Raw genomic sequence first — 24,710 nt, forward strand, 5'->3', positions numbered from 1 at the left:
CGTCGGGGCTCAATCACGCCTCAAGGCAAAGAAAGCCAGTGTTTGGAAAGACGTTCTGTCTGAGACATGTGTATTGTAGACGAGAGAGGGGCATTTCAGACAGGTGACTTGTGTATTCAGAACAGCGAACGCTAGGGTAAGCCGCGTCCTCTCCCAGAGAGGGGGGGTGGGGGTGGGTGGGCGTGGACAGATGCGTTCATTTGCACACCCGGAAGCAGGCCCAGAAACAGCCTGTTCTGAGGAGGGCTGGTGAGTGACTTTTTCGACCGCTGAAACTCCGAACAAAGGATGATTTTGGGGCGAACAAACTTAAATACTATGTTTTTGGGCTTCTGAGACCTATATGACGTGACTGAAAAATAGCATAATATGGGACCTTTTAAATTCATTTTTGCTTTAGTTGGACCATAAGGGATTATCCAAAACATGGAGCTACTTTATATTGAAATAAATGTTGGAATGGCGATCAATTAAAGTTCGCTCTCTGACAGGACACTACTGTGTTTGGACCCGTTCAGGTTCTCATAATCCATGCATGAAAGGGTTAAACTGAAACAGTTTCTATGTGATGAGAGCTGGAGTCAGTGAGGCGCCATAGCACCATCTAGTGTTGGAACATCCGCAGAACCCGGCTGATCCGGTCTTCCTCAGCCAACCAGGAAAGAGGGCTTGCCGTGATCTGGACTGAAGCGGATGAGACCAGAAACCTTTGTTCTGTTTCTCCTCCCTTTGCGAGACTCAAAACAAGATCCTGCTCCTACTCCAGTCGGCTTTCATTTAATGGCTGTGCGGTATTTAAGGACTGTTTTGATGGTCAGAAATTAGTAGGCTGGAACATTTTATTCCTGATCGCTACAACCCATCCGGGGCCATCCGATCCGGTTTGTGTCATCTGCTAAATGGAAATAAACCGCGGAACTGAAAGTGGCAGCCTACGAGGTGCGTGAATCCTGCAGAAATGTCACGACATCAGCCTCTAGATGCTCCCTGCAGTGTTTCTGCCTGGACCAACTTGAGGCACAAGCTGCTAATAGGTGCATATTGTCCTCCATTATGGACTTCTTCATGTGTTTCTACTGTGTGTTGGTGTAGTTTGCTTATCATGCATAATTGCTAGAGATGTTGTATTCCAAAAACACCTGTCAGGAATCCGATAGGCTGCTCGTTTTGCAGCGAGTGAAGTGTGAGTGTGATAGATGCTGTTGTCAGTGTACCTAAGAGCACCTCTGTCATGTCATTATTTTAGCAGGCACTTTGCCGCTATAAATCAAGTTCACTTCTGCACACGGTACTCTTGGCTGGTTTATGAAATGCTGTTGACTTAAGTTGCTTGTTGAAGATTGAAAGAACATTTAAGTTGAAGTAAAATGACACTGTGCAGTCACATTTTGAGTGTCATCTATGTGATATTCAAAGGAAATTTCTGTTAATGTAAAAATTACACTTTTTCAGACTGGAGTAAAGAGACTAAAGCATGCAAAGAATGCATTTATGAATATAAAATACTTATTACTAGTAATCTGATACCTGAAAATGATTGCATGTTAGAGGAATTATGGTACTCACCACAAAACAAATATTACATTAGTATTACATTATAAAGACCCCAAATCAGGAAGAAGTTTTTAAAATTAAAACAGTGATTAGTCCAGTCTTTGAGCTGAAAACAAGTCCTGCGATCAAGTCTTAAGGTGTGCTACAGTACAGGGTTTGTTGCATTTAGTGTTTTAGATGCTCCACACATTCTCCACTGGGGACAAATGTGGACTGAATCAGACCCAGTCCACACCTGCACCCTGTTCTTCTTCAGCCGAGCCTTTGTCATGTGTGCAGAATGTGGATTTGCATTGTTAGGTTGAAATATATATGTGCATCCCAGGAAAAGTTGTGGCCTTTAAGAAAGTATGAGTTGCTCCAAAGTCTCAAAGTACATTTCAGCATTAGATAAGTACAGATGACTTACCAAGGGCACTAACACAGCCCTAGACCATGATGGACCCTGGACTTGGTTCTGGTAACAGTCTGGTTTCTTTTCATCTTTGTCCCGGAGCATACAACATTCATTTTGACCCAAAAAAAAAAATTACCTGGAGTAGTGATTCATCTGAGCACAATCCATGTTTCCGCTGGCTGATGGTCCATACCAGATGCTGAGCAATGCACAGAAGAAATGAAAGAGCTACCTGCGGCTGGACAGCTTTAAAGTCTACTTTAAATGGTGTTCAGAGTTGCAGAGTGAAGTGGAATTTTATAAGAATAAAACATGACATGCTAATTATCAGAATAGTAGACAGTGCAGATTAGTATATTTACTTCATACAGGGCTAGAACACCTGACTTGAGTTGTTTTCTCTCTCTGGATAGTGGTTCTAAATCCAAAATTATTTAATCAGTTACATGTCCGGTTAATATTACTTGTGTTCACCTCATCACCCTTTTCTCCTCTGCCCCTCAGGTAATGATTTTCCTGTCCATTATCTACGCCTTTTGGCCCCACCCCTGCAGATTTTCTCAGCCACAATGTGGCAAGTTGTGCAGCAGGGACTTGTGGATCACTATGGGATGCTAGAGGAGTTTGTTACCATGGTGACAGAGCTGGTCCCAGAACTGATGAGCTACAGTCAGAGGGCTCAGCTCATCCTGGGGCTGAGGGCCAGGGTCAGTAAAATGTACCATTCAAATTCATGTTGTTGCTCACATAAATAGTCAGAGGCATTTTTGTCAGCTATACATGACATCTGTGTAGGTTGTAGGTATTTTATTTGAATGCAATGATTCCCTTTTTTTTCCTGTAAAACTAGCTGGTTCTGGAGCTATGCCGGGGTGAGCCCCCAGTGGACATGCCGACCATTCAGCCACATCTGGACAGAATTAAAGCTCCTGTTAGCACTGGCAAGGATCCCCATGTAAGGAAACTGTCACCACTGTTCACACTTTTGTGACAGGTTTGGTTAGGACCCAAATGCATCACACCAGGCAACAGAATCAGTTTAGAAAGGTCTTTATTGAAGACACACAGCTCAGAGGTAGGATAAGCAGAGTGAGTAAACCAGGATACAGGCAAAGAGACGTGGTCAGAGCAGGCAGAGTCAAAAAAAACCCCAGGAAGATCCAAATCACAGTTCTCGTAGCCAGGGACTGAAAGTGGGTCGGGTTACCAGGATAGAAGCGGAGAAACGTGGTCAGACCAGGCAGAGTCAAAGAACCAGAAAGATCCAAATCACAGTTCTCAGAGTCAGGGGCAGAAAACAGGTCAGATTACCAGGGCAGAAGGGATGAGAAAGAGTCAAAAACAAATCAGGTCACCAGCAGAATCTCAGGAACCAATGAAGCACTGGATAGTTGGGTGAAATCCACAGACAATCTAGCAATGAGTAGCAGAGCAGGATCTGCTTATATCTTGGCCCACTGATTAGATGCACCTGTCAGAAGCAGGTGAAACTCACGTTGCTGATGAGGTGAGAGAGAGGACAGCAGCAGAGCAGAATGTGACAAGTTTTAAAGCTGCGTATGACTTTTGTCACCAATTTTTCATCAAATCTGTAAAACCCCAGTCATAGCATAAGTGTCAAGAATCCAGAAGTCTTTCCATGATTACTCACCTGAATCTCTTCCCTCAAAGTGAACACTTTGGAAGTGTACTCCACCATAAACACTCCATTTGTTTACAAACAGAGCCCATAGGTCACTTGGGCATTTTCGGAAATTTGTTGCGACCTGCATTGTGGGAAGCGGAGCTCCATGCAGCCGCATCATGACCACGGTGGCAACAAACACAGAAACAACTTCATTTCCTCATGCTACTGTGGCTGCATGGAGTTCCACTTCCCATAATACATGTTGCAACAAATCTCCGAAAAGGCCCAAGTGATCTACTGGCTCAGTTTGTAAACAAATGGATTGTTTATGGTGGAATACACTTCGAAATTGTTCGCCGTGGGGGAAGAGATTCAGGTGCGTAATCACAGAAAGACTTACAGATTCGTGATACTTAGGCTATGACTGGGGTTTTACAGATTTGAGGAAAAAATTGGTGATAAAAGTAATATGCAGCTTTAACTGAAACAGTTCTTTGTAAGTGCTTTAATGTAGTCCCCAGCACAGTTAAGAATGTGGAACGTATAAGCACTGAAGTTTTTATTGTTTTTCAGGTAACCATTAACCAGGTGGAGGAATCTGAGGTTAACTTTGTGGAGCTGGTACATTCATTACAAGCGGATCCCTCCAAAAGGAAATATTTCTTTGAGGTGAGACATCACACATATTTTAATTATCATTAGTTGTGTTTTCTCTCTGCTGATGAGAAGTGTTCTTTGTGCAGAAGAACCAAAATAGTCATGAGTCATAGTATTGATGCACAGTTTCTTCCTGCTCATTGTAAGGCACAATACTTGCATCATAAAAAGGTAACTGTGAACCACTCGGTGAAACTGTCTCTGATGATCAGCCCAACTAAAATTATTCCACCTTAAATGTGAAATTCTCTGCTTTCTTCTCTTTGTTGTTGTTTCTCATTGGCAGGAAGTCTTTCCTGTGTATTTTGGGTCTAAGTACGATGCAGCACTTGAGATGCTGGTGTGGGAGTTTGTATCGAGACTGGAGGAACTTCTGCCTGTTCCAGACTTTACACAGGTACCAGGGTTTTTTGACCTTTAGTTTAGCATCCATTAGCACCTGTTTTTACCATTATAATAATCAATAACATCATCCCTGTGTTATGCGTTATGCACCAGCACTGTGGTAATTCAAGTTAAGGAGAAGTGTTTAAGTCAGAGTAACTTGTGCCACCTCATGATTTGTTTTGTTTGATTGATTTACTAATAGCAGCACTGGGTGGAAATACTCTGAAATATACTGACACAAAGTTCACTCCTGAGAAAATAAACGATTTTGGTGGTCCTGTAACCTTTCCATTAGTGCCACTATTGAGACAACCTTTGACATAAATGTAGGTGCATGTCCCAACCTCGTGGTTACACTCATGTATTTGGGTGGGTGTTTCATCACTTTTTTGTTACCTGCCTGCCAGAGATGTAAAAGGCACAGTTGTCTGAGGAGGCTATTATGCCTTTGGGAGGTCTGTACTCTGAACTCCCCTGTGTTTCCTCTACTTTCAGTATCTGCTCCAAAATAAACTAGAGGCAACAGAGACTGTTTATAACCAGAAAATAACTGTGACATTATTCTAAACTGAAGAGCTTTTCATGGCAGAGTGTAGCACAGAACCACAGTCCATGGTCTCATCTGTTTGCACCACTGACCCAGAGACAGATATAGAGAGGGTTTAACTGGGCACAGGTGCACCTCACTGTCCCAGTGGACCACTTCCTCTTCACTCCCTTTTCTGCATTCAGCAGCTTTATGATGATGTTATAACAAAGCCAGATGAGTATCAGTCCAGAGTATATGCAGAGAAATGCATATGTTGAATAAATTGTAGAGAAAAATACTGATTTAAGCAGCAGTTTTTATTTTTGTAACCAGCTTTGTACTAAAACAGTTTTCCACCAACTATAATGACTAATGTGGCACTTCTAATTTCTAGAACTGTATGCATGACATCGACAGCACAAGCATTTCACACAACACATGATTTACTTGTACAAATTTTTTGGGTTTTTTTTTTTTTATCAATTTTTTATTTGTTTTCATTGTGCATCTCAGAAGTACAATACAGAAGAAAAAGAAATTCACATTTTATAATACAAGATTCTGTGACACACAAAGTATAACCCCCCCTTGATTTACTTGTACAAATTTGAGATTGTACCGTATTAAATAGGACTAATAAAGCTAATGTGTTGATCTCTTTTCTCAGTTGGCTTCTTTGCTCGGAGATTCTCCATCCTTCCTGGAAGAATGTTTACAATCCTTTTTCCCCTCGGACGATGTGAAGGCTATACTTGAACATCACAGAGACCTTGGCCATTTTGAAGAGAAAGGTGAGTGGTGGGATGTGATTTTACATGTGACTGGTTGACACTGACACTGAACACTGAATGAATAGTGTGTCGTTTTCACAACTTGACCTTTATCAAACAAATCCTCCAGATTCAGTCATTGTGAGGGCTGGGTGATAAATTGTTAAAAATGATAATGATGATCACGACGTTATCCTTTTCTATCATAATCTGTAAATTACTTGCAGTTAAAACCTTCAAAAACAACACAATCAAAATGAAAGACATTTCTAATAAATGATGCATTTATTAGATGGAGTCTGCAAGGAGTGAGTACTTTTTTTTCCTATGACTGGAGGTCTTGGGAGATACAGTTGTGCTCATAAGTTTACATACCCTAGCAGAATTTGTGAGTCTTTGGCCATTTTTCGGAGAATATGAATGATAATATGAACACTTTTCTTTCCCTCGTGGCTAGTGGTTGGGTGAAGCCATTTATTGTCAAACAAATGCATTTGCTCTTTTTAAATCATGCTGAGAACAGAAACTATCCAAAGGACCCTGTTCTAATGTGTACATACCCTAGTTCTTAATCCTCTGTATTGGCCCCTTTAACATCTATGACAGCTGGAAGTCTTTTGTGGTAGTTGTGGATGAGGCTCTTTATTTTCTCAGATTCTTGGCAAAACACCTTCAGTTCTTTTAAGATGTTGGGTTTTCTTGCATGAACTGCATGTTTGAGACCTCCTCAAAGTAGCTCAATGATATTGAGATCAGAAAAGTGAGATGACCACTCCTTCACCATGACTTTTTTCTGCTGTAGCCAATGACAGATTGACTTAGCCTTGTGTTTTGGGTCACTGTCATGTTGGAACATCCAAGACCATCAGGGTATGTAAACTTATGAGCACAACTGTAAACCACAAATCACCCCTATGTCCTATGGAGTTTGTGTTATCAGTAGCTGAATTAAACATTGTTTTTGAATCATCAATCAAGGTCAGAACTGTCACAGTTTAGTCTGAACTGTGGATGAACGAACAGCAACTTAGCAAAGATAATAACTCGTATAATAATTTTATACGTTCATAAGCCTCATTATCAAACTCACCCATGTAGAAGAAATACTGCGATTTCAGCATCAAACTCTATTCTTTTAGTTTACAATTGTTTCCAGTGGTGAAAACAGTTGTAAATAAATTCAGTTTATATTTCTGCAATATAATACATTGAAATGTTTGACATAACATCAGAGGTATTTATTCTTAACGCTGTAATGATACTTGTAGGTCATTTTTTAATATTTGAAAGTATAAATACTACATGTAGCTCCTTTTTTGGAAGACATGAGTTGACATTTATTTTCATTTTTTATTTGACTTTTTATCATGATAACATTTTAGGCTATATCACACAGCCCTATTTTTTGCTTTTTGAAACTCTTTTCTTCTAATGTGAATAGCTGCGGTCAGGTGTTTGGACTAAGAAAAGGCCTAGATTGTCATCTCCATCCTCCATTGCAGATCCTAGGTTATTACCGATGGATGACTGCATCCTCTCCTCCCTGTCCCTCCCTTCTGTGACCAATCCTGCCTCGAACACTGCCTCCAGCCCACCCACAACCCCTTCAGAAGATAAGGAACATGTAGAGGATCCCATCATCAGCACAACAGATGCAGAGAAGGAGAGCAGGAAAAGCCCTGAAAACATCCGACACAGACTGAGGGAGAGAAAAGACAAAGGCAGTCGACAGCAAGGTAGAACCGGGAATCTCTCTCAAGTAAGAAACAAAATGCAAGACTCGACTAATACACCCCTGTGTAATGAAACTATAGACCTTGCTACATCGGCTGAGACTGAGGGTGCACGTTCAGCAGCCAAGGAGAACGGCCAAACCTTGAGAAGTGGACGGGCTCTCAGGAAGAGGAAGCTGAGTGGAGGTGAAGATATTCCTACAGAGCAGCCAATGGAAGCATCAGGTTTCATGTAAGATCACTATAAATTTAATACACAGACATACAGGGGTTGGACAAAATAATGGAAACACCTTAAAAAATCAACAAAATATAATTTAATATGGTGTAGGTCCGCCTTTTGCGGCAATTACAGCCTCAATTCTCCGAGGTATTGATTCATACAACTTGTGAGTTGTTTCCAAAGGAATTTTAAGCCATTCTTCAGTTAGAATACCCTCCAACTCTTTTAGAGATGATGGCGGTGGAAATCGACGTCTTACTTGAATCTCTAAAACTGACCATAAATGCTCAATAATGTTGAGGTCTGGGGACTGTGCCGGCCATACGAGATGCTCAACTTCATTAGAATGTTCCTCATGCCATTCTTTAACAATTCTAGCTGTATGGATTAGGGCATTATCATCTTGAGGTGAAGGTGTTTCCATTATTTTGTCCAACCCCTGTACACTTCTTATCATTTAATTGGCTCAAAACCTTTTCTATGGCCGTAAATCTATTTGTTGCTTATTTTAGCTTAACATTAATGCTTGACTCTGATGCATATCACACAGCATTATAGGTTCAGCATGTAATCTTTAGTGGCATCTAAGCATGTAGTAGATGATAGCAACCAGATGATTTCTCACTCACCCTATGAAACTGCAGTGCCTGCAAAAAAATGAAGCTCATTAGAACTAGTGTTTGTCTGTGTGGTGCTTTTAGTTAAGAGGAGAATAATTCTGGTCCACATTCAGACATACACTATACAGACAGATGTACTGGGCCACACCTCTGAATGAGTGACAGCAGGTGTTTCATGCATTCCCATTGTCACAGGTGTTAAAAATAAATCACGTGACATGCAGTCTGCTTTTATGAACATTTGTGAAAGAAAGGGTCAATCTATAGCTCACAGAACTAGATCGAGGCACTGTAATAAGATCACATCGTTGACACAAATTTGTTAGTGAAATTTCTTGCCTCAGTTATTCCACGATTGACTGTAAGTGACATTATTACAAAGATGATGCATTTAAGAACCACAGCAACTCAGTTGCAGGTACCATGTGAAGTTACAGAGTGAGATGACTAAGCGCTGAGGAGCATAGAGTATAAAGGTTTCCAAATCTCTGCTTACTCAATAACTCCTCTGGCTGAGCAGCCGTATATACACCTCACATCACCACCCACAGTGCCCACATTGGATGGAGCAGTGGAATTATGTTTCATATTGCCCCAGGCTTTTCTATCCAGACCTCTCTGTCAGTCTGAGGGATAAGTCTGGGTTTGACGAATGCCAGGAGAACATTACTTGTCTGACTGCGTTTAGCCAACTGTACAGCTCAGTAGAGGAGGGATAATGCTATGTTTCTCTAGAATTGTCCAAAGCCCTGTTAGTTCCAGTGAAGGATAATCTTAATGTTTCACCTTACCAAGAGATTTTGGACAATTCTATGTTTCAAAACTTTGTGGAAACAGTTTAGGGAAGGCTCTTTATGCCTGTTCCCCTCAAGCAGGGTCCATATAGACACAGCTGTATGAGTTTTGTATGGACCTGTAGTAATAATAATAATAATGATGATAATAATAATAATAATAATAATAATAATAAGTGCTTTTCAAGGCACCCAGAGCACTTTACATTATTGATCCATTATTCCTTCACTCACATATTCACACTGTGGGGTAGTAAGCTAGATCTATAGCCGCAGCTGCCCTGGGGCAGGCCAATGGAAGCATGGCTGCCAGTCTGTGCCAAATGGCCCCTCCGACCACCACCAAACATTCATACACTGGAGGCAAGGTGAGTGAAGTGTCTTACCCAAGGACACCATGGCGCATGACTAGGACAGAGCGGGAATTGAACCGCCAACCCTCTCATTATCGAAAGACCCGCTCTACCTCCTGACAGCTGCCCCATTGTAAGCCATCCAAAATAATCATCTCACACATTCTCTTTTGGATTAATGGGCAAAAATTAGCAGACACACTCCAAAAATCCTGTGGAAATCCTTCCCTAAAGAGATGAAGCTGTTAAAGCAGGGACCAACTCCCTACACCTATGGATTTAGGAAGGAATGTCATAAAAACTCCCGTAATTGTAGCGTGTAGGTAGCCCAACTCTTTCATCTATACAGTTTTATTGGGGAAGGGAATCTTCCATTAAGAGGAAACTCTTTCTTGCTACTGCAGAAACATGGCAGCACAACATGGTGGACTTTAAGGCCTCATTTATGCTCTACGTTAAAGACGGATATGGACAGAGCATTCTGTCCATCCTCTGCGTACGTTCCATACATAATTCTGTCAGTTTTCCAGGAGTTTGCGGATGCATACACAGACGGAGAATACGAAGCAGTACCACCGGGAACCGTGAAGGCAGTGTTGAGATTTGAAGAGAATAATTTCCATAAATAGCGGTACTGTTCAAAGAGTGACTGTGTTAGTTAGTGTAAACTACCGACATATTTATGACAACTACCCTTCTCAATATTAACATTTTTATCCACATTAGTAAAACCTCCGCTGTCGTCGCCATGTTTGTTATTATTGACTTGCTTCTTCTTAAGAAACTTTATTCTTCTTCGTGGTATTTGGCCAGTATGTTAATTTAGAGCAGTTCCCTCTGGCGGATTGATTGAGAAAAGCTCTTTCCAACACATTAGACGTACGGAAGTATGAAGGCAGTGAAGCATGACAATGTTAGAAACAGACATACCTATTTATGTACATAAAGTGGGCATAAATGAGCCTTAAAGGTGACCTACTCTCTAAACCACTCAATCTAATTTAAAGAAAAAGGAAACCGTTTTTATTTTCACATGATTACACACTATTGGAAACATAATTTAATGAGTATATTCTATTTCTGCAGTTGAATCCTCCCTAAATTTTATTAAATCTTAGCACACTTGACTTTTAAGTAAAATAAATCAACTTGTCAACATTATCATACAGCACATGACCAATTACTTAAAGTTTTTGTTTTTCCTGTATGCAGGGATTCCTCAGTGGATGGTGACAATTCGGGTGAATCTCCTCTAATCTCGATATGGGGAGACTATACAGGTGTGTACCGTGTATGTGCCAATCAGTTGATTCTGTGTTCTGCTCATCCAGTTATAGATGTTTACCTGGGTTTTTTTTTTTGTGTCTTCAGACTCTCAGGAAGGCGTTGTCCCACCTGTAGTAGACACAAAGGTGCCCTGGTCAGATGAGGAGACACTTAATCTGCTGGACATTTGGGGGAAGGACTCTATGCAGCGGGCTCTGAAGGGCTGCCTGAAGAACCGTCACATATTCACGCAAATCGCTCAGAAAATGGCAGAGAGGGGCTACATGAGAACAGTTGAACAGTGCCAGTCAAGGATCAAACGCCTGAAGAAATGTTTCCGTCAAAAGAAAAGGTGGGTAGAATTGAGTTTTTAAGCTGCCTTTCCTCCTTTCTGCTTGCAGTTGTCTGATGAGCATAGTTCCTTTCAGATTTAACTATATTCATATTAAGTCTTTTAATGTGAATCTTTTCTGTTTACCAACACCAGAGGGAACTCTAGGCTGGAGTACAAATTTAGTGACCAGCTGAAGCGGGTTCTCGACTCCTCAGCTCCTTCCAGTTTCCCTGAGGCTGCTTATGATGATGAAGAAGCTGGTGATGAAGATGAGTCCCAAGAAGTTGATGAGGATTTGCAGTCTGCTGGTCGCACAAGCCGTCCAGAAATCGGTACAGTGCAATACTTTGTACATGTGTCAAAGAAAACTGCAGCATATCATTGCTGTTACTCTGCTAAATTTGTTGGATGTTTCAGGGGGATTCATGTGCATTAAGTATTTGTTTTCAATTAGATTTTAGTGTAATACATCAAAGACAGCATAAAACATACAATATAAAATGGATTCTTAAATGAACATAACTAGACTGACTTTCCTTTAAGACACTGAATATGCTGGTGTTGACTTTTATTTTGCAATATTCACTGATATGGGATAAGGTACAACACATTTGTTCCTCTTAATTACATAATAGGGCAAACATAAGTAAATTTAAGCTACTGCTACACCTCACAATGGTCCTCAAACATATTGAGGAAAAACTGTACTCCAGATGCAGTAGCTTTTATTTATATGTAATCCCTGTGGTCAAATGAAAAATACACCAGACACAATAACAGTAACACAAGGATTAACAATAGTGTCGTTGGGTTGTAAAGATGACACAGCTTGCTTTCAGATGCATCCATAATACATCTGTAAGAATGTCTTTCTGCCCCTTTTTGCATGTGAAGTCCCAAAAACAGCCTCACTGAACCTCTTTAAATGTACACAAACATTCACTTGGAATCAAGGATGAAATTATTAGAGTTTAGTAGCCAAAGTCTGAGGTGACTTTGACCTCACAAAACATAGTTTTGGCAATGAGTCAAGATTTGAGATTGTGATCCAATGACAGTATATTCCAGTCAAATCAATTTTTATTTATATAGCGCCACATCATAACAAAAGTTATCTCATGACACATCTCTGATTCATCTAATTGTAATTATAAATTAAAAGGTGGTGAATAATAAATCTATTAGATTGTTTAAATATAACTTACTTCAGTCACACTTGGCTCATTTGAGTGTAATAATCGCGTTATATGATCAGGAACAACACAGAAAAACTGCTGCACCATCACCTCAAGCAAAATCAGAAAGAACTATGGAAAAAAAAGACTAATTCAACATAATCTTAATTAAAAGAAACAGAGATTTCTTGTTTGATAAATAATGTAATCATAATAATAATTATTATTGTTTTCTTTCTTAAGGAACAAGAAGTGCCGTATGGACAGACGTGGAGTCGTTGGCCCTCATCAAGACGTGGGATGAAGACAGGAGGCAGCGGGAGTTGAGAGGGATGCACAGAGGTGGACACATTTTTTCTGTCATATCCAAGAAGATGACAGCTCAGGGCTTCTCTCGAACTCCAGAGCAGTGCCAAACAAGGCTGAAAAGACTGAAATCGAGGTTCAGGCAGTGCTACGAGAACAAGTAAGTCTACGCTTAATGTATGGAATGAATGTTCAGGATTTTTGTGATTGACAGGAATGTCTTTTGCTGCAGCATGAGGGGTCGGGAGCAGGTGGAGTGTAAGTTTTACAAAGAGCTGGAAAGAATTCTAAAGAAGGACCTTCCTGTAGAGGAGGACATTGAAACCACACCAGAAGAACCAAAGGAAGCTGACGTTCCTGACTTGGCCCAACAGGACGGCGGTAATTTAAGATGCTCTCTGTTGACTGTTGGGGGTGTGGGACAAGAAGCAATGTCTTTTTTTCAATTAAGTCTCTGTTCCATGTATCATGCTGCCTGGTGTCTGAAGAAGAAGAGATGTGCTGGGTTTTATGTTCCTCTTGGATTAGGCGACGTCATGGTGTTTTTTCTTCATTTGTTTCTTCTCAGAGGCGGCTGTTGGTCCTGAGGATAGAAAGAAAGTGCCCTGGTCTGACAAAGAGACCATCATCCTTCTGGAGATCTGGGGAGACCCAAAGGCAGGACACACTATCTATTACAATTGAAACTTGTGTATATATGCTTAACAGTATTGTAGTTTTAGGTGTTTTTCACCTCCCATTTTATATGAAAAGTAATAAAGCAGTGAGTGCAAGGGCAAATCATCATATGGGAAATAATTGTTAAGGCAGTTAAGTTAAAAAAAAAATGCAATGAATTAATTGTTTAACCTCTAGAATCAAATGTATTATCTGATCTTCTTAATTTTATCTGATCTAATGATTGTTACTGTGATCCTGAATGTGATTTTAATCAGAATTTTTTGTCATCTAGGTCCAGCAGAGCCTGAAACTCAAATCACACAATGGTCACATTTTCACTGAGATTTCAGAGAAACTGGGTGCCAGTGGTTTTTCTCGCAGTGCAGAGCAGTGCCACACCAGAATCAAACGTCTGAAAGCTAATTACCGCCACTGTCAGGAAAACATGAGGTTAACCCCACTTATGAATATTTAATTTTATATTTACTGCATCAGTGGTTACTACATTGTTGAAAAAAACACCTGCTTTTATTATTTCTAGCTCATCTGGGCCGGCGGATAAAGTCGACTTCAAATTTTATGAACTGCTGGAGCAAATCATGGACAAGCAACCATCAACTTCCTCTGCTGTGGTGACGGACTCCATTGAAATGTCTGAGGAATCCAACAGCGAATCACTGACTGAAACAGGTAACATGTCTCTTCATTATCAGTGTTCTTTATCAGTGCTGTGGCATATTTTAATTTGTATGTAAAAGAACTAAAATCCTTTGATTTTATGTTAAATTCATGGTCCCAGCTGATGGTTATATGTTGTGTCTCTGCTGTAAGATGCAGAAGCCATGTCAGCAGAAAAATCAGTATCCAGCTCGTGGACAGATGAGGAGACTCTGGCTTTGATCGAAATCTGGGGTGAAGAAGAAGTTGAGAAAGCACTCAGGGACTTAGTCGACAACGGGCACGTTTACTCTGAAATTTCCGAGAAATTATATGAAGTTGGGGTTTCAAAAACCTCGGAGCAGTGCAGCTGGAAAATCAACTCACTGAGAAACTACTTTCGCCACTGTTATGACAGGAAAAAGTGAGATTCACCTTTCTGTCAGATTTTTTTTTTAAGTTTACTTTTCCATTACAGCCCAGTATAACAAGCCATAACTTGATATTTTTGCTCCTTTTCTAGGAGTGGAAAAAGAGTAGATTACAAGTTTTACAACAAGCTGGAGCAAATTCTGGGACAGGAAGCTGTTTCTTTTGACGAGTTTGATGAAAAAGATGAACAAGCAGATCAAGATTCAGGTACGTTCAGTTACACAATAGGAGATAAACTTGTCATCCTAAATAATTTTCCCCTAAATTATGTGTTATTTACTGTTTTCTCCCTGAAATAGTTGCAGATGGAGTGAACACAGTGTGGACAGATGAGGAGACGCTCACTCTTATTGACATTTGGGCAGCAGAAGATGTGCAGCATGGTCTGAAAACCTGCGTCCGCAATGGCCACATTTACGCCGACATAGCAGAGAAGATGACTACCCTAGGATATCCAAGGTCAACAGAGCAGTGTCACTCCCGAATCAAAAGGCTAAAGAAGACCTACAGGCGCTACTGCAACAATTGCAGGTAAAAAAAAAAAAAAAAAGTAATGACTGAGTTTATGGCTTGTGATTTAATTTTAGTCATAATTTACATCACAACAGCCTGTCAGTAGTTAGGGGCCTAATGTGGGTCCTTACAGTGAAAAAAAAAAAGTCTAATATCCAATAACATCAATTTTAGGCTCTGAATTTTTTTGATTCCTCAATTTTAAATGTATGCCTATGGATTTAGTTTGGTTAAAGCCACTTGAAAACAAAGAATTAAAAGCCCACTGCAAATTTTGCAACAAAACACTCAAATTAGGAAACCTGGAAGTCAGAAATTAATGCAGTCATAAAAACCATCTAGCAAATGCATGTCGTCATCAATAGCCCCTTTACCAGTCCCAGGATTTATTATTGCCAGGAAGTTATTTACCTGGGTAAAAGAATTCCTGGTAATCTGTGTGGTTTGTGTTTCCACAGCACCTCAAAATTCCAGGAAATTTATTCAAATCAGACTCTGTCATTTGGAGTCACCAACTCAATGTCTGCTGAATTTCTTTTGAGCATATTCGGCAAATACATTCAACGAGGTCCAGGTTTAGCGAGTGTCTTGGATAGACACACAGATTGTTGCAATGCACTTGAAGGAGTGAGACAAATGTGCTCAAAAGAGCACACTGGGCAATATCTCTTCTTTTGCTCCATTTTCCAAATGATATAAACACAAACCAAATGAAGCTTGTTGAAATGAAATAAACAAGTTTGTAGCCGCATACTGGCTTAAACATTGTGGGTGATCTTAATTCTGTCTGTTATATGGATGCACTGTAGGTGACCCAGGCAGTTGTTTGCTTAGAAATGGCTAACCTTAACTAACGACTGCCTCACACAGGGTTCCCAGGGGTCGTAAACATTTTAAAAGTCTTGAATTTACAAATCTATATTTAATACCTTAAAAAAGTCTTTTAAAAGGTATTAAATGTGATATGGTACATCTAAAGTTATGTTGCAATAATGTTTGCTGAATTGTGTTTAAATGTGTCTGTTAAATGTCTAAGCTGCAAAGACAGTAACTTTAGTCTACTCAGTTCCACCCGTTACAACCTGACAATTTATGTTGAAATGAGGAACCAATTATCACTTGCTTTGCAGCCACTAGTGAGAAATGACTCAGAACAGTGGGAATCACAGCATTGGAGTAAATAAATACATTTTCCCAAATTCTAGGAGTCACAAATTTTTGCCATTATGGCTATGAAATGGGCATTAAATTCTGTTCTAAGTAGTCTTAGAAAGGTCTTAAAAAGTCTTAAATTTAACTTGTAGAAACCTGTAGGAACCCTGCTCAAGGACAAATAAGTACTTTTGCGTGTTAAAAGCACCACACACCCTGTGCTGGGAAGATGTAATATCTTGTTAGACAACCATTTCGTTTACATATATTCCGGTAACAGTTAACTCATATTTTTTAGGAGTGGGGGGCGTCCTGCTATGTTTCGTTACTACCATGTCCTGGCTCCGGTGCTTGGCGATATCGCTGGCTTTGCTGAAATGGACAACTCTGTGGCTGACGCCATTTTGCAACCTCTTCTGGACCAGGATCCTGACGTGTGTATGTTAAATATTAATCCGTTAAATAAATCCAGTCATTCAGTTTAAAGGTTGCACAGTTGTAATGCTTTAAAAAGTTTACATTTCATACAATAAGGCCACTTTACTTCTTCTCAGATGAGCAGCCTTCAACCAGCCACCTCCTGGCCGAACAGAGCAAAAAGATGCCCTGGTCAGACCAGGAGACCCGGGTCCTGCTAGAAATCTGGGGTGAAGACAGCATCCAGCTCACCTTAAAAGGCTGCCTGAAGAATCGTCATGTATTCAACTACATCTCTGAGAAGATGAGTGAACATGGATACATAAGGACTTCAGAGCAGTGCTACACCCGCGTAAAGCGCCTCAAAGCAGGCTTCCTTCATGAGAAGTCAGTAATGTATTTATTTCAATGATCTCATTTTCTCTGTCATCATAAGACAGATATGAAACTGCTCTGTAATGGAAAACATTTAGAGTTTACTTGAGGTATGAGAGTGTCATATTGTCAGATTAAAACTTTGTATTTTAATTTAACTTAAGGGAAGATTTCAAATACTTCGGTGAAATGGAGGAAATCTTCAGGAAGGAGCTGAAAGCGGATGGTTCAGTCGACGACACGTCACTCGCAGAAGAATCGGATGACAGCACTCCTGTGCTGAATCAAAACAAAGGTCAGATTAGAAGGAACATTTGGCTCTAGTTTAATTTAGTTTTCTTATGGGGGGTACATGTAACTTGTAACCAACTGTTGCCAAACTCTTTTGGCTGCTTCAGGAAACCAGTGGATGAGTGATGGCTCCAAACTCTCCTGGAACAACAGAGAGACTGAGGTCCTCTTGGAAATTTGGGGGAGTGAGGACATTCAGAAAACCTTAAAGGGCTGCACCAAGAACAAACACATCTTCATTCAGATCTCTAAGGCCATGGCCAGCCAGGGTTTCATGCGCACACCTGAACAGTGTCAGAGCAGAATAAAGAGGCTGAAAGCCAACTTCAGACACTTCCTCAAAAGCAAGAAGAAGTAAGTGCAGTTGGTTTTGTGTTCATTTTATTGTGCATGTTAACTGTTTGGCAGAATTTTGATATGACATGATCCCTTGTAACAATTTGGTGTCATGTTTCCAGAGGACAAAAACAGGAATGCAAGTTCTTTGACCATTTGGTGCGAATATTTGGGAGCAACAGTGTAAACTCTGGCCCCTGGGCTGAAGATACAGCTGACGATTTAGGTAAGAAGAGTTCAAGTGCACAACCTGGACACACTCTCATATTTTGTTGGACCATCTTTATCTTTGACTATGGCGCACATCGCAGCAGCTTGTTTTGATAATCTTAAGTCATGTCACAACATTTATTTCCATCATTTTTTTGGACAAATAATGCTGCTAAACCCAGACCTGACTGACTGAATCAAACAGATCCTAACCTTAACCTCCACAGGCTTGTACTCAAGATACTAGGCATAATGATCACTGCATCCACCTCTCTTCTCATTCAGGGTCATTCTGGACTCATCAGACCACATGACCTTTGTCCAATGAAACACAGGCCAATCTTTATGTTCTTTATCAAACTGATGGTTGTTTAAGAAATGAGAAGCTACTGCATTAGTTAAAGAACCTCCTGCAACTGAAACATTAGTAACTGCACTAATTATTCAACGGAAGGCTCTGAACTATTTGCGGAGTTAAATCCAGGTGGTCGCTGTTTTTGGCTAGCATGTGTATATTGTGTTCGACATCATCAGTGAAGCTTCAGTTGAATAACTGAATAATGACTATTTTGACCAGTGAACTTTTTTTTTTTTTTTTTTATGTAGCTATGATGGAAGGGAACATTCATGATGACATCCATCCCTAGTCTTGTGTTTTTCAAAAGACCCAAGTATCACAAATAATAAATTTCACTTTTACAATCTATATAATATACACTACTGCCTATAATGTTAGAATAAGATATTTACCTCTTCTCATGAAATGATTGTGACAATGTAATTTATTCTTGATGGATGAAGTGTAACTCGAAATCTGTATGTAATCATTGTACCTGGTCAAAGGGGATTACTGATGTGTATAAACAGGAATAAAAAGAGGGATGTATCTGAAAACCAAATTATTACAACTTTATAGGCAACAGTGTACAACACCCTCTGCCCTCGTCCTTCAATTCATGTTAAGTAAAAGAAAAACTCAGTCATACTTTACTTGACTTTTTATTCTAAAGAAAATAAACCATGAGAGGATTCAAACTCTTTGTTTCATAATGTGTCAACTGCACTCTGGACAAACATTGGTTTTGTTTAAACTTAGAAACATTATATACATAAATTAAGAAACATGTAAATTTAATTCTTTATAAATGTAAAATTCCAGTAGTGAAAGTGTTTAAACTACAGTAAAGTGAATGTGGACTAAAGCCAAATTCCCATTATTGACAATCCCATTTTTAAAGCACTGTTTGCGTACCATGACGCTGATAATTTGCATATATAATTCATAGTTTTCATTTCTTTTGTCTCATACAGATTTGTGAAATGGTCCATCGGTGAAAAGCCAAATCCTGACGACAAAGCTGTTGCATACAGAAGGGAAAACATCCATGAAGGACATGATAATAACAGCTACAGTGTAATTGTTTACAGATGTCACTAGGGGGCCTTCTTAGGCTTACTCCACTTGTATTATTCCTGTACATACATCAAATACTTTTACATTCTCTGGACATGCAGACCTGCTTCAGTCTGTGTGTGTGAGTGTGTCTGAGATTATTAACTACAGAGCCATGATACTAAAACCAGGTCAGTGAGGGTTCAAGTGACAGGAGTCTCTGGTCTTGACCCCAGTGGAAAACATGGTTGTAGTGCTGTTTTTTTTTTTTTTTCTTTTTTTTCACAGCTGAAAGTGAATTAAAAGCACATGCAAAAATAGATACACAAAATGCCTCTAGCACTGTAAACCTCCTACATTCGCCCCTTGGTCTAAAATTTACATTGATTTGTTAACTGTTCACTTATTCACTTATTTTGTACTCTATGAATAGATATGAGCAAGTGTTACTGTAAGCAAATGTTCAGATTTTTATTTATTTAAGTTATTGTTTACATATGGATTCCAAAGTCTTCACATTTTGCCTTTTATATTTCATTCTTATTTTCCATGTGTATACATTTGCTCCAATAAACTTGAAATCTGTGGTTAAAAAGATGTTGTCTGCCAAGTTAGCTGAGAAAATACAAAATATTCAGATTTTGCTTAAAAGGGGGGCGGCTCAGACTTTAAAAGACTTGTAACGCATTGGCCTTGGTGTTAACTGGATGTTTCAGTCAGTGACTAAAGGGATCCTGCATGTGTTTAATCAGACAGGTTAACAGCAGATGGATGGTTTTCATTAAAAGCTACACAATCTGTTTACAGTGTGATGGTGAGAGGTGGATCTGTAAGAGAAGATCTAATGTGTATCAGGAACATTCACTACCCTCCAGAATTTGGCAGAACTTTTAATACAGGTTGGGATTCATGAACAGATGAAAAGCAGCTTTAGCCTGCAGATGTGCATTTGTTTGTGACTGGTGTCTCCATTTTGCCTGGCTGTGGTCTTTAAGGGTCAAATCTGTACTGAGACAGGAAGTTGACCATCGACCATAGTTTATTTTTTATATATATGTATTTTTTGTTTGGTTTTTTTTACTTGTCTTGTCCAGCATTATAACAGCAGAATGGTACTGACCATAGTTCATTAACGTCTGAGATGTAAAACTTGACACTAATTATCTCGAGAGCTAATTCAATAAATGGGATTTTAGCAGTGACATGAACCCTGTGCTATGAGATCATTGAAGATCATTATTAAACATTAAATATTCTATCAGATCAACGTACGGACATATTTTCCCATCTTAATACTTTTTACACATGCTCATGTTTATTGTCACACTGTAACTGTGTAATTGGTTATTTCTGACTTACTTCATGAGCTGTTATATCTGTATCTTGTTTCTGGCAGGATGCATGAGGGCACAACAATCACTACCGACGACTGATACAAACACAACACAGGGAAGCTTTTAGCAGGATGAAAAAAACGCTCTACCCAAGAATGTGTAAAATAAAATTTACCAGAAGGTCCTTTTAGCAAATGTTGGAAATGTTTATGTATTACGTTTTTTGATCCATATTCAGTAGGAAGCAGCCTGACAACATGGTAATGTAAAATGCAAAAAAGTAAGAAAATGTATTAATTTACTCATTAGAAAGTTACCGAACTGAATTATTTTAAACTTGTACCTAGAATTTTTTTTTTTCTTTACAGTATATCTTCATAGCACTAAAATTGACTTGTATAATGTGTAATGACATGTAGACAATTATTACATTTTATTTTTCACTTTCTTGAAAGAGGAATGAAATGGTCTAAAATTAAAGTAAATAATTTTTGTGAAACATTTACTTGTTCTAACTAAACCTAACACTATTTGAGAGCATATTGGATTAGCTGTTAGAACTGTATAACTTTAATCTCTGCTCAATAATAGTAGATGCCACATTAGTTTAACAATATTTTTTTTAGTTTCAATAGAATGGTGGGTTTATTATTAGGCTGTATTATCGGACTGAATTAGCTCATTATAATTTTACTGAATAAACTGAGATCAAGCTATAGCTTAATAATAAAACTTTTTTTTTTTTTTACAGTTTGTGTCACATAATACACCCATGTTGTTTTTCCATATCAAAACTCCAAAGTTGTAATTATTTGCCACTTGATGGTGCCAGTGGATAAAAAGTTGGTGACGAAACTTAACAGAAGACAGACTTAAGAGTGGGAATAATTTCCCTGAGTTGATGAATCTTCAATTAAACTAAAATCATCAAAGGGACCAAAACGATTATCGGCTAAAAGTTGCTTAGAGGTCTTATTTATGTCTTTGTGCATAAGAAATCAATATAAGTGAATCCCCAAAGGAACTTTGTGTTGGTAAATACAAGTTGTGCAAATTTATAGGATTTCAGTTCTGTTGCAACATGTTGATGGTCATATGAACTATGTTTTCAGGTCAAAAATGTCCGATTTCATCACAATTAATGCTATATTTTCATGTCACAAATGGCCAAGTTATATTTTAACTGAATTTACCTGAAAAGCAAATATTCAATTCTTTTAGATTCCCCAGTTTTTCTTACAAGATTATATACTACATATCACATGTTTTATTTTTACAGGTTGCAATATGGAGTATGGTGCTGATCCATCCTGCTTATGTTACGCCAATACATACATTAAGAATGTCACACGTCACTTTTTAAATCAACAGTTTTCCAATAATAAGCATTTTTATAAAGAAATAATTCTATATTGTTATTTACTCTTTAGTATGATGATAAACTATACAATAAATAATTATGATACTAGTTTTTGCACAGGGATCATTTGTGGAAACGGTGACATGGCTGCCGAGCATCAGTATGATGGGATCCGTAACAACCATGTCACATCCGTCCACTGCCACATTTTGTGTTTTTGTTCAACTGTTATTGTTTTAGATCCACAATACTAACATTTATGAATAAGAGGAGAATTAGCAATACTAAGTATATAAGTTTATTACTAATAAAGTACTGGTACTGACCAGAGCATCATGGGTAATGTCACATCTGTCCACCAGAAAAAGTTTTCACATACACGTGCTATTCCAAATCCAATAATTCTGAAAATAGAGCTTCCACTGTCAAATAATATCACAAATGTATTGGCATTATTTCAACACAGTTCTATGCATTTCTCACAACTTTTTTTTTTTTTTTTTTTACAAAAATGGCCACTCATTTGACCCCCTAAGTAAATTTTAGCTGATATACAAATTTGTCATCTGTGTTCACATTTTGAAGCACAAGTGTATTCTTTTGTTACTGGAAACCACCGATTGTACCATGTCCCTTTGGTTGTTTCCATTCTTTACATATGCAAGAGCTGTAAAAAATAAAAAAATTAAAAAAAAAATTATACAAGTACCACTGAAGAAAACACACCCCATTCACATATCCACACTCCATGTAAAATGCACTCACGGTATACTTAAATACACGGTATACACACATACATATACATATACACATACACGGCTCTCAAATGCTAGGACAGTAATTACGCGTCTAAATCTGACAGAGCGTCCAACCACCAATGTCTGGCTGCCAGTGTGTGAGTATATGTGCATGTGTGTGTGTGTGTGACATTGGTGAAGACAGAGACAGGCTGGCTGGAATTTGTTGAGGGAAGGGTTGTACTGAGGGTGTTGCTGCACTCAAAAACACACAACATATACACATAGACAACAGGACCAAGCAGTGCCACATCACCCAACTCACCACTCTGTCCCCTCCAGACACACACACACTTGAGTTTTTTGTTTACTTTTTTGTTTTGCCAAGCTTAATAATTTAATACTATGTAATGAAATGATGTATATACGCAAAAAAGTTTATTAAAATGAGTAACACTTGTGACAGTGTTTGTTCAGGTGCACTCTCCACCTGATCCCAGTGTATTTAAGTACTGCTCTCTCTGAGATCCTCTATTTCTGGGGGTCTGCACATAGGTGTATCTGGTTTCTTCTTCTTTCACTCTATATATACATGTCCATCAGTGATTTAGTATCCCAAAAAGGTGTGAGTCTTACAAACTGCACTGGAGTCATTTTGGGGTTTGGTAACAGTAAAGGGAAATCTTTGTTTATTTATGCCTTATGTTCTGTCTGTATTTACTTTATTTTATGTGTTTCTGCTTTGTTGAAAATTAAAGTTTTCCTCATTGTGTTTTCTGATGGTTTAATAAATAAATGAATGAATTTAGGGATGTGATTCACATTATCTTCATACTTGTTAGCCCATTCAGTTACTGCTGGTGACCTGGATGGTGCATTTTCATCAGGAGGTGCATATAACTTCTCTGCATTAATTTTCTACTAATTTATGTAAATTTTCTTTAATTTGTAACTCTCTGGATTTTACTAAATGTTCAAGTAAACCGAGTAAAGAAGGGATGCCATGAAGGAGTTGTGTAACATACTACTGAGTCATTCTGCTAGCCTGAGGGAAGACATTTTCACTCTTCTATTACTGCAACAGGCAGACACACATTCGCTTTGTGTGTTTGTGTCAGGACAAAATATACTCCTCATGCTTGTTCCCAAACAGGCCGCTTCATGTTCTGCTGTGCACTGCGAGCACACGTGGGAAAGGCAGAACATTAGAAGGATGAAAGAGGGAGTCAGCGTTTAGCCGAGAATAAGAGGGGAACGTGAAGAGAGTGATAGTATGTGTGTGTGCGTGTGTGAGGAGCCTCCCTCTTTAGGGGTTGTGTATGGGCTTGTTACAGCAACATTCCACCACTCAGCTGCTTCTGAACAGCACATTCCTGAAAGAGAAAGACAGAAGGAAACAGAGGGTGGGTTAAAAAGGAGAAAAGGAGAGAGGGAACGACAGAGAGATAAAAGAGAGGGTTGAAGAGGAAGGAGTTCCATAGTGAGAAAGTGACACAGTAGGGGAGAAGGCAAAGAGGTTAAAAAAAAAAAAAAAAGTCCGCTCCAGGAGCATATGTCCACCAAGGTATAATTAAATTAAAATCAACACCAAATTTCATTGAGAAAATTTTCCAGAATCTACTTTAAATAAAGACCCAGTGTAACTTCTGTGTCAGTTCCCAGATGAATTTTTCTCTCTATTTAACCTTTCCTAAATTATTTATCACCATTCATTACAATATTATCCTCTGCATTTTGCATTTTTTTCTGTGAAAATAATCTGTTTCTCTATATTTAATTCACTGATCATGTAGATGTTCATCGAAGCTCAGAGTAAATTCAAAGGTTATTATATCAAAACAGAAAAAAACAGAAGAAAATGTGACTTGTTCGGTAAAATACATAAAAACAAACGTCTCCAACCTCAGCCACTGATCCAACTCCATGGGTTTTACTGGTGAAAAGTTGTAGAAGATGACAGTGTTTCCATGTTCACTATGGGTCATATCTGATGACCATGAAAAGATGACAAACTGCATTGTGCACCAATTATTTACATGTATTGAAAAGATTAACAGTTATTAAACAGTTTATATCAATAGATGTTTTGGTCAACAGTGGATGTTTGGGTCTTTATGG

At 38.8% G+C, this 24,710-nt stretch overlaps 1 protein-coding gene across 4 annotated transcripts; it reads left to right on the plus strand.

The window, feature by feature from the left end:
• Nucleotides 1-658: 658 nt before the first annotated feature.
• Nucleotides 659-19,812, plus strand: LOC115429965 (uncharacterized). 4 transcript variants are annotated; one of them, XM_030149811.1, is made up of 25 exons: nt 661-1,034; nt 2,456-2,658; nt 2,802-2,906; nt 4,152-4,247; nt 4,522-4,632; nt 5,819-5,942; nt 7,424-7,657; nt 7,736-7,886; nt 10,857-10,924; nt 11,016-11,262; nt 11,398-11,576; nt 12,663-12,885; nt 12,958-13,106; nt 13,294-13,382; nt 13,678-13,835; nt 13,927-14,075; nt 14,217-14,466; nt 14,566-14,681; nt 14,774-15,005; nt 16,438-16,577; nt 16,694-16,943; nt 17,096-17,226; nt 17,321-17,576; nt 17,681-17,784; nt 19,080-19,812. In XM_030149811.1, the coding sequence occupies exons 1-25, from the start codon at nt 959-961 to the stop codon at nt 19,085-19,087; spliced, it is 3,849 nt and encodes a 1,282-aa protein (XP_030005671.1). In that variant the 5' UTR covers nt 661-958; the 3' UTR covers nt 19,088-19,812. The 4 variants fall into 4 exon arrangements, with proteins under 4 accessions (XP_030005674.1, XP_030005671.1, XP_030005672.1 ...); XM_030149812.1 differs by having other exon boundaries at nt 17,330-17,576; XM_030149813.1 differs by having other exon boundaries at nt 661-939.
• Nucleotides 19,813-24,710: the final 4,898 nt, after the last annotated feature.

Source organism: Sphaeramia orbicularis, chromosome 12 (assembly GCF_902148855.1).
Source record: "Sphaeramia orbicularis chromosome 12, fSphaOr1.1, whole genome shotgun sequence".
Lineage (NCBI taxonomy): Eukaryota > Metazoa > Chordata > Actinopteri > Kurtiformes > Apogonidae > Sphaeramia > Sphaeramia orbicularis.